Consider the following 15,163-nt stretch of genomic DNA (forward strand, 5'->3'; position numbering starts at 1 on the left):
TAATGAAAAATCAATGGGATGTTCACAGTGCCCACGTTGCGTTACATTGTAACGCAGCACGTCCATTAAGAGTGCTGCATGCTACGGCGTTATGCGCGGCTAAGCCGCGTTAGACTGTGCGCACATGCTCAGTAGTGTTGGAGGAGGAGGTCTTCCCTCCTCCTCCTCAGCCAGCCACATGGCTAATTAATATTCACTGCATGGTGTGATGTGCAGTGTTTACTTTCTGGAGCGCCGCTCTGTGCGGCGATTGGCTGGCGGGACCACGTGATGCTGCATGCGTCCAAGAGTACGCATCACGGACGCCAGAGTGAGCTGCACAACGCGTCTCACTCTGACGTCCACATCTAAGAGCACCAGGTGTTGCGTTAGGGGCACGTTATGCGATCATAACGTCCCCTAAAACGCAACGTCTTGGTGTGTAAGTAGCCTAAAAGAGAACCTGAGATGACATTTTTAAATCTTAAAGGGGAACTGAAGTAAGAGGTATACGGAGGCTGCCATATTTATTTCCTTTTAATCAATACCTGTTGCCTGGCAGCCCTGCTGGACTATTTCTCTGCAGTAGTATCTGAATAACACCAGAAACAAGCATGCAGCTAGTCTTGTCAGATCTGACTTTAAAGTCTGAAACACCTGATCTGCTGCATGCTTGTTCAGGGGCTGTGACTAAAAGCATTAGAGGCAGAGGATCAGCAGGGCTGCCAGGCAACTGGTATTGTCTAAAAGGAAATAAACATGGCAGCCTCCATATACCTCTCTCTCCAGTCCCCCTTTAATAGGACACAGGAGCATATTCTGTGTGCAATGACTCTGTGTCCTTGTGCTGCTGCCGCCAGCCTTCCTGGGTCGCGGCTCAGCTTCTGATTGGAGGAAGCCAGCGGAGGCGGGGAGAGGCCTGTAATGGAGTGACAAGCCCCAGGTAAATAGCAGGCTAGCTAGTCTGGCTGTATTTTGCAGGGGGGACAGCAGAGCCCGGGTAGGGGGAGGGGGGGAGGCTTTCGGCTGCAGCACAAGGTCTCAGAGGCATGTCATAGTGCACAGACCATGGCTCTTGTGTCCTATCCTCGGGTTCTGTTTATCTTTTTGATTTTTTTTTTCTTTTCAAAAGTTAGTCAAAAATATCCATAAATAAGTTTTGACTCTTCATATATTTGCATACAACTATACTACATTATTCATGTATAGCAAAAATAAATGTAACACCTGGTAAACACCACGCAACTTCCCATCAGATAGACGGATTTCCTAGAAGGTCTGATCTGATTTCAGATCATTTTTCGGATCGATTTTGTATAGAAGTGACCGGAAAATTGATCAGAAATCAGATTGGACCCGTCGGAAATTATCTACTCAACCCTTCTATCTGATGGTAAATTGTGTGGTGTGTACCAGGCATAATACTAAAGTGCCCTCATTCTACAGGTGGGTGGCCACAAACCATACAATTAAAAGATCCAATTTTCCACCAATTCAATAAATATGAACGGTTGTCCCGAAAAAAATAAAAAGCTTTTTTTATCATGCATTTAAGAAATCTGATCGAATTTCCTGTTTTTATTCGAAGAAGATCCAGAATGTTGGATTTTTTTTGATGAATGTGAATTCTGAGTGTTCAATAATTTTTTTTATAACGTGTGTGTGGTACATTGGTCAGATTTTTCAAATGTTACCATCAGTCTGAAAAACTGATTGCAAATCTTGAATTTAAAAGATATTTAAAAAATCGTATGGTGTGTGGCCACCTTTAGTGTTAAATTAACCACTTAAGCCTATCCGGACGAATATATCCGTCCAGATAGGCTGTGCTGCTGCCAGTGCGCGGTGCGCACGATCGCACGTGCTCCCGCCGCCTGCCATTAGCCCCAAGATCAATGAATATGAATGTAATTCCCATTCGTTGATCTAAGTCCCCCGCAGAAAAACGACGGCCTCTTGTCAGAGGCTGTGGTCTTTCTGCAGAAAAAAAAGTTTCCCGTACTCCTAATGCTTCCATTAATTTTTTACTGTGGCCATCTTGTGGCCAAATAGTAAAACTACATCCACATACATTTTTTATTAAATAAATACATTTATTACATTTGAAATTAGCTGTTTACCACCCACACCAAAAATGACCCAAATAAAATTTTTAATAAAAAAAATAAAAAAATTACAATATAAAAAAAACATAAATAGTTACCTAAGGGTCTGAACTTTTTGAATATGCATGTCAAGAGAGTTTATTAATATACTGTTTCAAATTATAAGCTTGTAAATAGTGGTAGACGAAAATTGAAAAAATGCACCTTTATTTCCAAATAAAATATTGGCGCCATACATTGTGATAGGGACATAATTTAAACAGTGTAATAACCGGGGCAAATAAAAAACATGGGTTTTAATTATGGTAGCATGTATTAATTTCAAACTATAATGGCCAAAAACTGAGAAATAATGATTTTTTTTCCATTTCTTTCTTAATCTTCCTGTTAAAATGGATTTGAGAATAAAATAATTCTTAGCAAAATGTACCACCCAAAGAAAGCCTAATTAGTGGCGGAAAAACAAGATATAGATCATTTCATTGTGATAAGTAGTGATAAAGTTATTGGCGAATGAATGGGAGGTGAAAGTTGCTCGGATGCATAAGGTGAACAACACTATAGGCTGAAAAGGTTAACATACAATCAGTGTAATCTAGGAAAGAAAAAAAAATTGCATACAACTTGCAGTATTCATACAGTTACATTAAACTTGCACTATTCATAAACTGCATATATAAATCTAATACTAAAGTGCCCTCATTCTTAAGCCTGGTACACACTTATTCAATTATTATTGGCCAATCACTACCTCCATGTAGTATGATGGTCAACAGATATTGAATACAGATTATGTAGGAAAACCCTTATACTACATGGAAGTGCTAAAATTGTTTAGTGATTGCCCAATCATATTTGAAAGTGTGTACCAGGTTTTAGTGTTAAATTAACATACAATCAGTGTAATAAAGCAAAAACTAAACTTTGCATACAACTTGCAGTATTCATAAATTTGCATAAAACTTGCAATATTCATAAATTAATAATACAAATCTAAAAATACCGTACCCCCATTCTCAAGTGATATGACCCTCATGTTCAATTGGTCAACTCATCAGATACTGAATGTATAAATAACCATCCAATTCTCACATTTAGGCTCAGTTATGGACTTGCACGTGCCCAACGGCTACTAATTTAGTATTAACTAGTCTTTTAACAAAGGACTTTTAAATCCCTTTTAGGCAGGGGGCACTCTTGTCCTTCTGTTTTCAAGGGCATTTCACATTTTCGACTTGCGATTTTCTATGTTCGTTCACATTTGCATGACAAAACATATTTCGAACTGGACACGCATGCATCGTGCAGAAAAAAACAAAACTGAAGGCTGTCCAATTTAAAACATGGTAAAAAATGGGCACATGGAATGCAGACAAATGTGAAAGATCTTCAAAAATTCCATGGGCCATTGACTATATTAGCCAGTATGGCTGTGCACGTTTGTGCTGCCAAAATGTGCACGGTTCAAACAAGTGCGCTCTCTTAAACTCAATCTCCTGGGGATTCTGGCTCTCCATTAACCTATAGCTGTTATCTGGAGACGAACACGGCCTATACAGCGCAGGAGATTTGGGTGCAGCCGGCACCAACATAGACCGTAATAGGAATTACGGCTATAGAGGTGCACATGGAGTAACTTTGGCGCTGTCAGAAGACGGAGCTGAAGTGACTTAAAACCCTGTAATTCATCCGCCAGCAATAGCTGGAAGCCGAATTACATCATTCTCCCACCATTCATGTGGGCCTGGAGGGGGAATAGTAATTAACACTGCCGGGACTTGTGCAGGAACAAGGCGAGTTGTATATCGGCTGTATCCCGTGCCCAACTCTCCCGGTGGCGAATTCATAGGTACGCATCCAGAGAGCCATGGTTCTTTATAAAATGAAACTTTCAGCTGCCTGGTTTTTGATCTGAAAGTAGAGGCCTCCTGGGTTTTGTCATGTGCCTGGATTTATGTTGAAATACTATGGTTTGCCATTTGTCAGCTCTGAGGATGGACAGGACACAGGAAACTACGGGTTACTGGACCAGGTGAAGGCTCTGGAGTGGGTGCGGGACAACATCGAGAGCTTCGGAGGGGACCCCAAGTCTGTGACTGTATTTGGTGAATCGGCTGGTGGATTCAGTGTCTCAGCACTGGTAAGTTCCAAACAACTTTCTCTTGGAGTGTCAGAGAGATGTTGTCATTTGGCTCATGCTGTGGTTGTGCGTCATGCTGAGTGATACACTTTTAGGCTAGCGGTGGTGGTGATGGGGCTTCAGAGGGGTCACAGAAAGACAGGAGGAGGCACAGGATGGCAGGGGGACACAGAATAACAAGGTAAGGCAGGGGCGCCTGGTCCAGTTAGGCGGTCGCCTGGTTAGGCAGGCAGTCGCCTAAAGTGCTTTGTGTTTGTGGGGAGGAAGGGAGGGTGGACTGTGCCCCCCCACCCCCACCAGATTGTGGGACCCCCAGGTGGTGAACTAGCTTGTGGTATCTAATAGACTCCGCGCCAGTTCACTCCCCGCAGCCCACAGCTCACCTCAGGCTTCAGGCAGGCAGAGCAGGGCTATGGGAAGATGGCGTCTGAAGCCCTGCACTGGACACTATTTGTGTCTCCAGTACAGGTCTTCGGGCCTTCAGGCACCATCTTCCCATAGCCCTGCCCTGCCTGTGCCAGGTTTTCTCGCCTGTAATGACAACATAGCTAGAGGCATCTCTGAGGTTAGACACAGAATTCTGAAGGGGCACTGAGGATCACCGGGGAGGCGGGGGGGCACATGACAGGGGGAAACACAGAGGGAGCACCAGATGACAGGAGGAGGCCCTGAGGGGGCAAAGGATGACCAGGGAAGGAAGCACAGGATAACTTGTTCGGCATTTTTTACAGGATTATGGATGGGGGCACAGAGGAGGCACATAATGACAGGGGGAAACACATGACAGGAGGAGGCACAAAAGGACTGGATTAGGCGCACAGAGGTACAGAAGGATAGGAGGGGACACAGAGGGGGGGGGGGGCCTTGGCAGCACTTGGGGGCACTGGGGCAATTTCCAAGGTTGCCCTTTTGGTAACGCCGACCCTGCTTGTGTCCTTTTTGTCATAACCTGACAGGGCCCTCCTGTCATTTTACCACAGATGCTGTCGCCATTAGCCCGAGGCCTGTTCCACAGAGGGATTGCTGAGAGTGGGGTGGTTGATTCATTTCTCTTTGAAGATAAGAAAGATAAAGACATCAGCAAAATCCGTAATGTGAGTATTTTCCACGCACACCAGAATACTAAACAGCCTATGTTCCTAGCCGTACATTTTATATACATGCATGTAAACGAGCCTCATCAGATCCGGATTTTTACTTTCCAGCTCCCTAGGCCCGCTGTCACCAACTGCCCCCCTCCCCCCATTCTGACTAGTGATCAATGGTTTGAATGGGCTCCTCTCGGTTTTGCTGCTTTGCTCCTTAGCATGACGTACAGGCCGTGGAAGAGAGTTCCAGATAAGGGGTGATCCTCGTGTAAAGTCCTGGATGCGAGCATGAGAGGAGGTGATCAGCTTCGAGGCCAGGAGAATTTCTTGGGAGGAGCGAAGGTTGCGGGAGGGACAATATCTTGAGATTAGTGAGGAGATGTATGGAGGAGACAACTCGTGGAGGGCTTTGTATGTTAGAGTCAGGAGTTTGAACTGGATCCTCTGGGTAATGGGTAACCAGTGGAGAGAACGGCACAGTGGGGCTGCATCGGAAGAGCGTGTGGAGAGGTGAATGAGGCGGGCTGCTGAATTTAGAAGAGATTGGAGAGGTGCTAGCCTTTTTTGTGGTAGACTACAGAGCAGGGTGTTGCAGTAGTCTAGGCGGGAGATGATTAAGGCATGAACAAGCATTTTGGTGGCCTCTTGTGTGAGGAAGGGACAGATACGGAATATATTTTTGAGCTGAAAATAGCAGGTGGTGGTTAATGAGGCAATGTGAGGTTTAAAGGAGAGCTCTGAGTCAAGTATAACCCCCAAGCAGCGGGCCTTAGTGGTTGAGGTTATTGGGGTGTTACAATTACAAGGAGCCCGAGTGGACAGAGCATGCGCTGCTTCTTAGTTCTTTTTGCGACTAGCTGCAGTCAGAGCCAGTCAGAGCCACAAACAGGTGACAGAGCAATTAAGAGAAGCCCATCCAAACCACAGACCAGGTAAGTAGAAGGATCCGACACTACACACCCTGGCATAGATGTAGAGTAATGCTAGGTACACATGATGCAATTTTCTGACAAATTTACTGTCAGATCAATTATTTCCAACATGTCTGATCTGATTTCTGATCAAATTTTTGATTGAATTTCTGTTCACTTCTATGAACAATCATTCAGAATATCGATTGGAAAGCAGATTGGACATGTTGGAAATGGTCGCTCTGACAGTAAATTTGTCAGTAAATTGCATTGTGTGTACCTAGCATAAGCTCAGGTGTACTTTACACAGTGAGCATTTAGCACTTAGGGCAAGTTATTATTATTATTATTTTTTATTTATATAGCGCCAGCATCTTCTGTAGCGCTGTACATAATACAAACAAATAATGGGGAACAAATATACATAAGAAATACAAGACACTGTACAGTCATGACATTGAATAGAATAAATATAGATACATACATAGTTGATATGTAGTTGGTACATGTACATATGTTAAAATAACAGCAGTATGAGAAACACTAGGAGGAGGTCCCTGCCCTTGCGGGCTTACAATCTAGAGGGTAGTGGGGAGGAAACAAAAGGGAAGGAAACACAAGGATTAGTGGGTGAGCCAGTGTGCCTTCAGTGCTGCCTAGAGCAAATTATAGGCTTGTCTGAACAGGTGTGTTTTCAGAGTACGTTTGAAGGTTTCCAGACTCGTGGCATGACGAACCGGCTGAGGGAGGGAGTTCCAAAGGAGAGGGACAGCCCGTGAGAAGTCTTGGATGCGAGAGTTAAGATCAGTCAGCAGGAAGTTTGTGAAACAGAATGATACTATTTATTGGCTAACTGAAAAGAAATACAGTGAGCCTTTGGTTAAGGGGTCAGGAACCTTTTTGGCTGAGAGAGCCATAAACGCCACATATTTTTAAAATGTAATTCTGTGAAAGCCATACAATATGTTTCAAACTGGGACAGTGCACATGCGCAGCAGAGGGCTCACGTCCCTGTTGCCATGGTAAGGTATACACAGTTGATCCGCCGGGCAGTGGAAGTGTCAGGCATGTCTTCAGCTTCTCTTGGGTTTCAGCAACATCAGCAATTTCCCCAAGAGCCAGACAGGAGAAATACCGACTAACAGCTTGTACAACTAACTAGTTGATTTGGGGGTTGATTCACTTTGTAGGAGGCAGCCTATTGGGCCAGTCAACTTGCATGAATCTCATCCTGCAAAGTCACTGGACCTGACAGGATACAGAGTGGGACAATTGGAGCGGCTGTTAGTTTTGGGGTAGCGCAAGTAAGTTAGTGGCGCATGCTACAGCAGTAGTGTGCCTACTTTGAACATTTTACTTGTGTTGCCACACTAAGCTGCGCTGCTTGAGCAGTGTAGCTTAGTGAATCAACCACTAACTGTGAGCCAAATGTACCCATCAAAAGAGCCACATCTGGCTCCCAAGGTTCCCTGCTCCTGCTTTGGCTAATGAGCCGTCTTTAGACTTTATTTCTGTATACAAGATGTTAGAGCACACAGCTATATATACAGTCAGCAGGAGATGCATAGGATGTATTTTCTAAATATAAATGTAATACAGTTGTCATCCTGTTTCAAAACATCCTTCTTTCACTGATGGCTAACACAGTACAATTCTTTGCATCTACTAAAATAAAGTCAGGAAAGAGTTAAACTGTAGCACAAAAAATGTTGCTGTCATGCCCTAGGAAAAAACAACAGGTCTGAGGTCTTTAACAGGACTGACCAGTAATAAACTAACATCAGTCAGGGGGAGAAGAGAACTGATAATTCCTGTCCGTGAATGTGTGTATGAAGAAACTAATCCGAACTCCAAAGTTCTGCGACTTGAGCACATATATTTTTCTTCTCACAGCAGCTTTTTTGTCTCCAATCCTCATACAGAGGACAGGATCATCAGGTGACAGTAGATGCTGACTGTCATCACACACACTCTGCACAAGTGAGAAAGAGGCAGGGATCTCTGGAATTCAGGCAGACCAGAGCAAAGCAGGAGAGATGATTTACTTTGATATGTGACCTCTTAGCTCTCCAAGTCATGCGCCCTGCTGAATTTTAGTGCTCTAGGCCATGGCCTTTGTGGCCTTCACAGAAATCCAGCCCTGAGCCTCATAGAAATGCATGGTGGTGGCGTGGTTCTGTAAAATGAATATGCTCTGAATGGTTTTGTAAACCTGTGTTCTATAATATAAGTAGGGTAAGAAGGGCGCAGCCATGGAGATAAATATAATTTGCATATGACTGGTAAAAAGGGCGCCGGCTGGCATCCGATAAAATAGTGGGCATCAGGGTTGACCGCTATGCAGAGCATGGCTATGAGCCGCACTTTGCATCATGGCTGTGGAGTGGGTACAAAAATCCTCTGGCTCCAACTCCGACTCCTCAGTTTAGGATTATGCCAACTTCTTGACTCCGAATCCTCTGATTTGCATATTACAATCTTGTTGATTGAAATTATGTGACATAGAAGGCATCTCATCACTGCCAAAGCTTAGGAATTTTAAAGCTATATTATTAAGATGACATCTGATTTTGGGAACAAAAAAAGCTCCTGGCCAGGAAGCTGACACTCTACCCATTTCAGCCTGTCATTGTTAACCGGAATACCCCAGCATGTCATCTGTATAATAAGATTTACCAGAGCAGGGCTGGGCCGGGGCAAAGGCGAGAGAGGCTCCAGCCTCAAGGCGCAGTGTAGGAGGGGGCGCAGGGCGGGGCAGAGGCGAGAGAGGCTCCAGCCTCAGGGTGCAGTGTAGGAGGGGCGTAGGGTGGGGCTGAGGCAGAGGCGAGATAGGCTCCAGCCTCAGTGCGCAGTGTAGGAAGGAGACGCACAACTCACTCAGCTATCATTCCCCTATTGTGATTGAAGCAGAGTGAAATAAGAAAAGTCAGTGACTGCAAGCCAGATAACTGGAGATTGAGGTGTTGGGGGGGCCTGGGGCTCCTCTTAGTCTAATAGCAATCAGTGTGTCCCTATTAAAGACACAACTATACATCAGGCTTTATTATTACAAAGGAGATGTTATTTATCTATTATTATTATTATTATTGATTTATAAAGCGCCAAAATATTCTGTGGCGCTATACAAAGTAAGAAATGAACATGGGATACATAATAATACAGACAATATTATACTGCAATATAATACAAGACTAGTGACCTTAGCCCGTTTAATAACGAGCTCTAGGTCTGTCACCACCGCCACTTGTCAGCTCGCGTGCACCACCGCCACTGCGCACGTTCGTGCACACAGCCTGCCTGGCCGGCCCCCTAGCTGTCCTAATCCTGTCCCAACAACAGCTGTCCCTGTGGCACATGCGCAGTAGCCCAAATGCAGACACACACACACACACACACACACACACACGGACATGGGACGCAGAGACACTTAGGTTTTATTAGGTAGGATACTTGTATAACTAATACTAATTAGTGACAAAATACAAAGATTGTACAAAGTACAGAATACAAAACACAGAATTGGCAATGACAGTGATAAAAGCAACATGATCAATAAAATGTATAATACTTTTCAAGACACAAAAGGGGGAGTGAGCCCTGCCCTTGAGAGCTTCTATATATAAATAAACGTTGCGCAAAAGGTGGATCGGCGCAACACCAGGCCGCCTCCGAATGGCCTCCAATCAGAGGTGCGCTGAGCCCCCCCAGAAACTACAAACGCACCTTGAACCCAAACAGAAGCTCTGCATATACACCAAAGAGCTTCTGTTTGGGTTCAAGGTGCGTTTGTAGTTTCTGGGGGGGCTCAGCGCACCTCTGATTGGAGGCCATTCGGAGGCGGCCTGGTGTTGCGCTGATCCACCTTTTGCGCAATTTTCAATTTTCGAATTTACTTGATTAGCCGCACCCAGGCTATGCATATACATAGGTTAGGATTTAGTTAGTGTTAGGCCCCTCCCATGGAGGATCGACTTCTTCGCAGTGGGAGGGACGAGTACTTAATAGGTTGCATGCAAGCTGTTACAGGAAACCAACATCCTCCAGTGGTAGACAGGTTATGTGTGTGCTCGGTGTGTATTATATCCCACAAGTGGGGCTTGCCCTCTTTTGCAGGTAGGCACTAGTCTGTTTTTAAGTAGCGCTGTTCATTTCCTTGCTATATATAAATAAACGTGACAGCACCGCAAGCTAAATTCTTAGGGAGGTACGCTACATGCGGTGGTGCAGCATAGCGTGACTTCCTTAGTTACGCACGTTGCTTACATAGCAGTGTGCGCTCCTTTAAATGCCGGTCGCTGCTGTAGAATATCGCAACTGTGATACTTCATTAGCATGGCCGCTACTATGTTAATTAACAGTGAAGCATCATGGTCGCGATATTCCACAGCAGCGGCCGGCATTTAAAAGAACGTGCGTTGCTATGTAAGCAACGCACGTAACTAAGGAAGGCACGCTACGCTGTACGACCACATGTAGCGTGCCTCCTTGAATTTAGCTTGCGGTGCTCTCATGTAGTTTGCGCAGCTTCATGAATCTGCCCCATGTGTGAAAGAAGCCTTAAAGAGGAACTGTCATAAAAATCTTAAAATTTAAAACACATACAAATAAAAAGTGATTTTCTCCCAGAGTAAAATGAGCCATAAATTACTTTTCTCCTATGTTGCTGTCACTTACAGTAAGTAGTAGAAATCTGACATTACTGACAGGTTTTGGGCTAGTCCATCTCTTCATGGGCGATTCCCAGCATGGCCTTTACTTTGTATAAAGACATTCTTTGAAAATGATTAATACAAACATGCTGGCCAGCCTCCCTGCTCGCTGTACACTGTTTTGGCAGTTGGATGGAGCAACTGCCATTCACCAAGCGCTTTTAAAAATACAGAAAACCCTGAGAACCCCCCTATGAAAAAATGGGCTAGTCCAAAATCTGTTGGTACTGTCAGATTTCTACTACTTACTGTAAGTGACAGCAACATAGGAGAGAGGTAATTTATGGCTCATTTTACTCTGGGGGAAACATACTTCTTATTTGTATGTGTTTTAAATTTTAAGATTTTCGCGACAGTTCCTCTTTAAAGGCGGAATTGTCAGCCATACAATCAAATTCCATTTATCCACTTCTCGGTGTTTATTATGCAGTCTACAACCTGACCCTGCATTGCAAGCATTCCTTTGTAATCATAAATGTGTCTGCTGTAATGAATCTTATCTCAGTCAGCCTGGCTCTATTCTGGTACATTGCTGGGGAGAGGGAAGCTTGTTATCTCTCCTCCCATATTGCTGCTCCTCACTGATTGGCTGAGGGCAGTTCAGTGTGAAATGAGGTTGAGAAGGGAAATACACATCACCCCTCTGCATAAGCAGCTGAAATACGATCTATACGGTACTCACATGTGTTTACAAAGCAAGCTAGATATGACAGTGCATACACCATTTCAGGCAGGAGGAAAAACAAATAGTAAGGGCTCAGACACACTATTACAGCTTTGCTGAGAGCTTGTGATTGATTACCTCTTTCTGAGCGCTTTTTAAAAATCGCTCCCATTCAATTTCATTAAAATCACGATAAAATTTGCAGCAATTTTTTTTTTGCGTACACGATCACAGGGATTTTACTGCGATTTTTAATAAAAGTGAATGGGAGCGATTTTTAAAAAGTGCTCAGAAAGCACTAATCAATCACAAAGCGCTCAGAAAAGCGCTTATAGTGTGGCTGAGCCCTAAGGGAGGAAATTACATCATGATTGGCTTCAGTCATAGGCAGTAAAAATGGAAACTGCCTGGAACAGTTTTCTCTTCTTTATTTACTGTACAAAATTCACTAAAATCAAAAGTGGACAGTACAATGCATCTGTTATGTAAGTAGAACAAATATTTATCTACTTATATATGTTTGTTTTCCCAGGGCCGGTTTAAGCAACAATGGGGCCCCTGGGCAAAATAAACCAGGGGGGCCCCCACAACAGATACCCCTGAACAAAAATCGGCATTAAGGTACCTTTTTTGCAGCTGGTATAGTCAGGGTGTGAAACCCAAATCGGTCAGAACTCCACATTCTGGCTACCCCAGCCTGCATGGGGGACAAGGGGTTAAAAAGTTTCAGGAGGGGGACCCCACATAATTTAAAGAAAAAAAATTCCACCACCCTAAACATAAAAAAATAATTGGGAAAATAGGAAAAAAATGCCAGGGATCTTCATACAGCCATATTGCGGCTGTATAGCGATCCCTGGCCAAAGCGCTGCGGCTGCGTATAGACCCCCTGGAAACTCCGTCAGGAAATTTATTGCACTTTCGTTTGAAGCATGTAAAATTACACTACCATTAGGTTTGCTACTAAAAGTGACATTTACTGCATTTAAAAGTGTACCTTTTTCCTTCAAAATTTCAAAATCGATTTTCTCAAAAACTATAAGGTCTTTTTGAAAAATTGTTTTTTCCTCTTATTCCCAATGATCTCCTTAACATATCCTGAAAATTTAGGGTTTCTAGCATTTAAGGTGGATTTGCTATTAACCATTAAAGTCGGCTGGTTTTTAAATGTGTATTTTTTTTCCTCTGAAACTTTAAAATCAATTTTCTATAAGGTTGATTTGAAAAATTTTTTTTTCCTCTTGTAGCCACTGGGGGCCCTACAAGCTCTGGGGCCCTGGGGCAATTGCCCCCTTTGCCTTTATGGTAGCACTGGCCCTGTGTTTTCCTGGGATAGTATGGCTGTTCCTGCTGCTTTAACAGGCACCTTTTTTAAAATGTACTCCCTCTAAAGGTACCCATACACTCGTCAGATTGGCAGCAGACAGATAAGAAATGCATCTGATGATCTATCTGATGCGTTTTTAGAACATTTTTTACCAGGATAGAATTCCAATAGATTTCAGTTTGAAATCTGTTGAAATTCGATCTGATGGCATTTTTTTGCCATCAGATTTCCATTAAGGCCAATGCAAACTGATAAGCAATCTCATCAGATCGACCTAAATTTTCCACCCTGCAAGTTCGATGGAAATCCATCGAAATCGATCGAAATCGGCCGTCGATCGGTCGATTGGCCAACCGATTTGCGATCGATCGATCGATCGCGATCGATCGGTCGGCCAGAAAATCGGCTGAGTGTATGGGCTGCTTAAAGATCAAACCATCATTACGGACTCTCTCTGGGAGCACATATTTGCTAGTAGTAATAATAAAAACAAAAATGATAGGTACAGTATAATAGCGCTTCTGTATTGCAGCTTGTCGCCAACCTCTCATCCTGTGACGCAGCCTCGCTGGTGGACTGTTTGAGGAAGAAATCGGAAGCAGAGATCAGCGCCATTTCTCAGGGTCTGGTCATAAAGGTAAAGGTCATATAATTGGCTACAACTCATGTTCATTTACGCTCTGGGGTTACAAGGTTCAGTTTAGACGTTTAGTGGTGGGTAGGGAGATTTAGGTTTAGGCACTTAGAGTGTGGATTAGGGTTAGACTTTAGATAGGTGAGTTGGGTTTAGGGGGGGGGTTAGGAATAAGTTAAGGGAAAGGGGGGGCGTGGTTTGGATTAGGCATTAGCAGGAGTGTTAGGGTTAGGCTTTGGATAGGTGAGTTTGGTTTAGGGGGGGTTAGGAATAAGTTAAGGGAAAGGGGGGGCGTGGTTTGGATTAGGCATTAGCAGGAGTGTTAGGGTTAGGCTTTAGGTGTTGGTAGTGGTGGTAGTAATGGTGGAGGGCGGTTTGGGCACTAAAAAGAGTGTATTAGGGTTTTAGGCATTAGGTGGGGGTTCAGTTTATGCACTAAGAGGAGAGTTGGGCTGAGGCTTTAGGTGGTGGTGGTAATCAGGCATGAGCTTCCGAATTCCGCAGAAGCTAAAATACCGAAATTCCGCCGGAATTGCGGTTTCCGCATTGTTCCGCGGAATCCGGAAAACGTCAAACCGGAATGCAGAATAATGCGGAATTCCGGCAAAATCGGAATTGGAATGAATTGACCAATCAGGAGATGCGGAATGAGTTGACCAATCATGACAACAAGCTCATGGACGCGAAATTCCACCCGGGCGCCACCCCCCAAACAGTGCGCATATAAAAAAACAGCATACAACAACTTTATTGACAATAGACAACATAGACACAATCATTCGAAAATTACAGAAGTCCGGATAAAAATTACGGAAAATACATGCGGAATACCGCCGGAATGTGCCGGTATGCGGAATTTCGGTATGACGGTATGCGGAATTGTCCTGGAAACGGAAATGGGCTCTTCCGATCATGCCTGGTGGTAATGGGGGGTTTAGGCACTCAGAAGGGTGGGTAAGGCATTAGGTGGGGTCGGTTTAGGCACTAACGTGTTAGTGTTAACACTAAAGTGTTAAGGTCAGGCTTTAGATGGTGGTAGTGGTGGTAATTGGTCATGGTAGTGGTGGAGGTGGGGGGTCGGTTTTGGCACTAATGGAAGAGTTAGGGTCAGGCTTTAGGTGGTGGTAGTGGTGGTAATTGGTGATTGTAGTGGTGGAGGGGGGGGGGGGAATGTTGGTTTTGGTACTTAGAAGGGAGGGTTCTAGTGAGAATCAATGCCTGTAACTGCATAGTAATATATTGGTAAACTGAATTATTGATATTTTACGACTTGTGGGCGGCACTACTCGGTGCCCACCTGCAGCAGTGCCGCTGTAATACGCACTCGGTTAGACCCCCTGGTCGGGACACTATAGCTGGAGTAAGGGGATGGCACTCATGTGTCTTGATACATTTCTGCTCTCCCAATATTTATCTCTACCGTCTCTCATTTCCTTGCAGGGTCCTGTGATGTTCTATGCCCGTGTAGATGGAGAATTCCTCCCCAGATCCCCGGTGGAGCTGCTGCTGCAGAAGGACGTCGCCCCCGTCCCCTTCATGATGGGTGTGAATAATCACGAGTGTGGCTGGATGTTCCCCAAGGTGAGGCCCTGTCGTACCTAATCCA

General features: G+C 44.3%; 1 protein-coding gene across 1 annotated transcript in view; it reads left to right on the plus strand.

Moving 5' to 3' along the window:
- Positions 1-15,163, plus strand: part of LOC137538541 (fatty acyl-CoA hydrolase precursor, medium chain-like) — a 63,705-nt gene that overhangs the window by 25,000 nt on the left and 23,542 nt on the right. The window contains exons 5-8 of the mRNA XM_068260777.1: positions 4,071-4,224; positions 5,205-5,318; positions 13,456-13,560; positions 14,998-15,138. Of these exons, the coding sequence (XP_068116878.1) occupies positions 4,071-4,224; positions 5,205-5,318; positions 13,456-13,560; positions 14,998-15,138 (514 nt within the window). The remainder of the gene's footprint in view (positions 1-4,070; positions 4,225-5,204; positions 5,319-13,455; positions 13,561-14,997; positions 15,139-15,163) is intronic.

The sequence above is a fragment of the Hyperolius riggenbachi genome, chromosome 11, assembly GCF_040937935.1.
Source record: "Hyperolius riggenbachi isolate aHypRig1 chromosome 11, aHypRig1.pri, whole genome shotgun sequence".
NCBI classification, from domain to species: Eukaryota; Metazoa; Chordata; class Amphibia; order Anura; family Hyperoliidae; genus Hyperolius; species Hyperolius riggenbachi.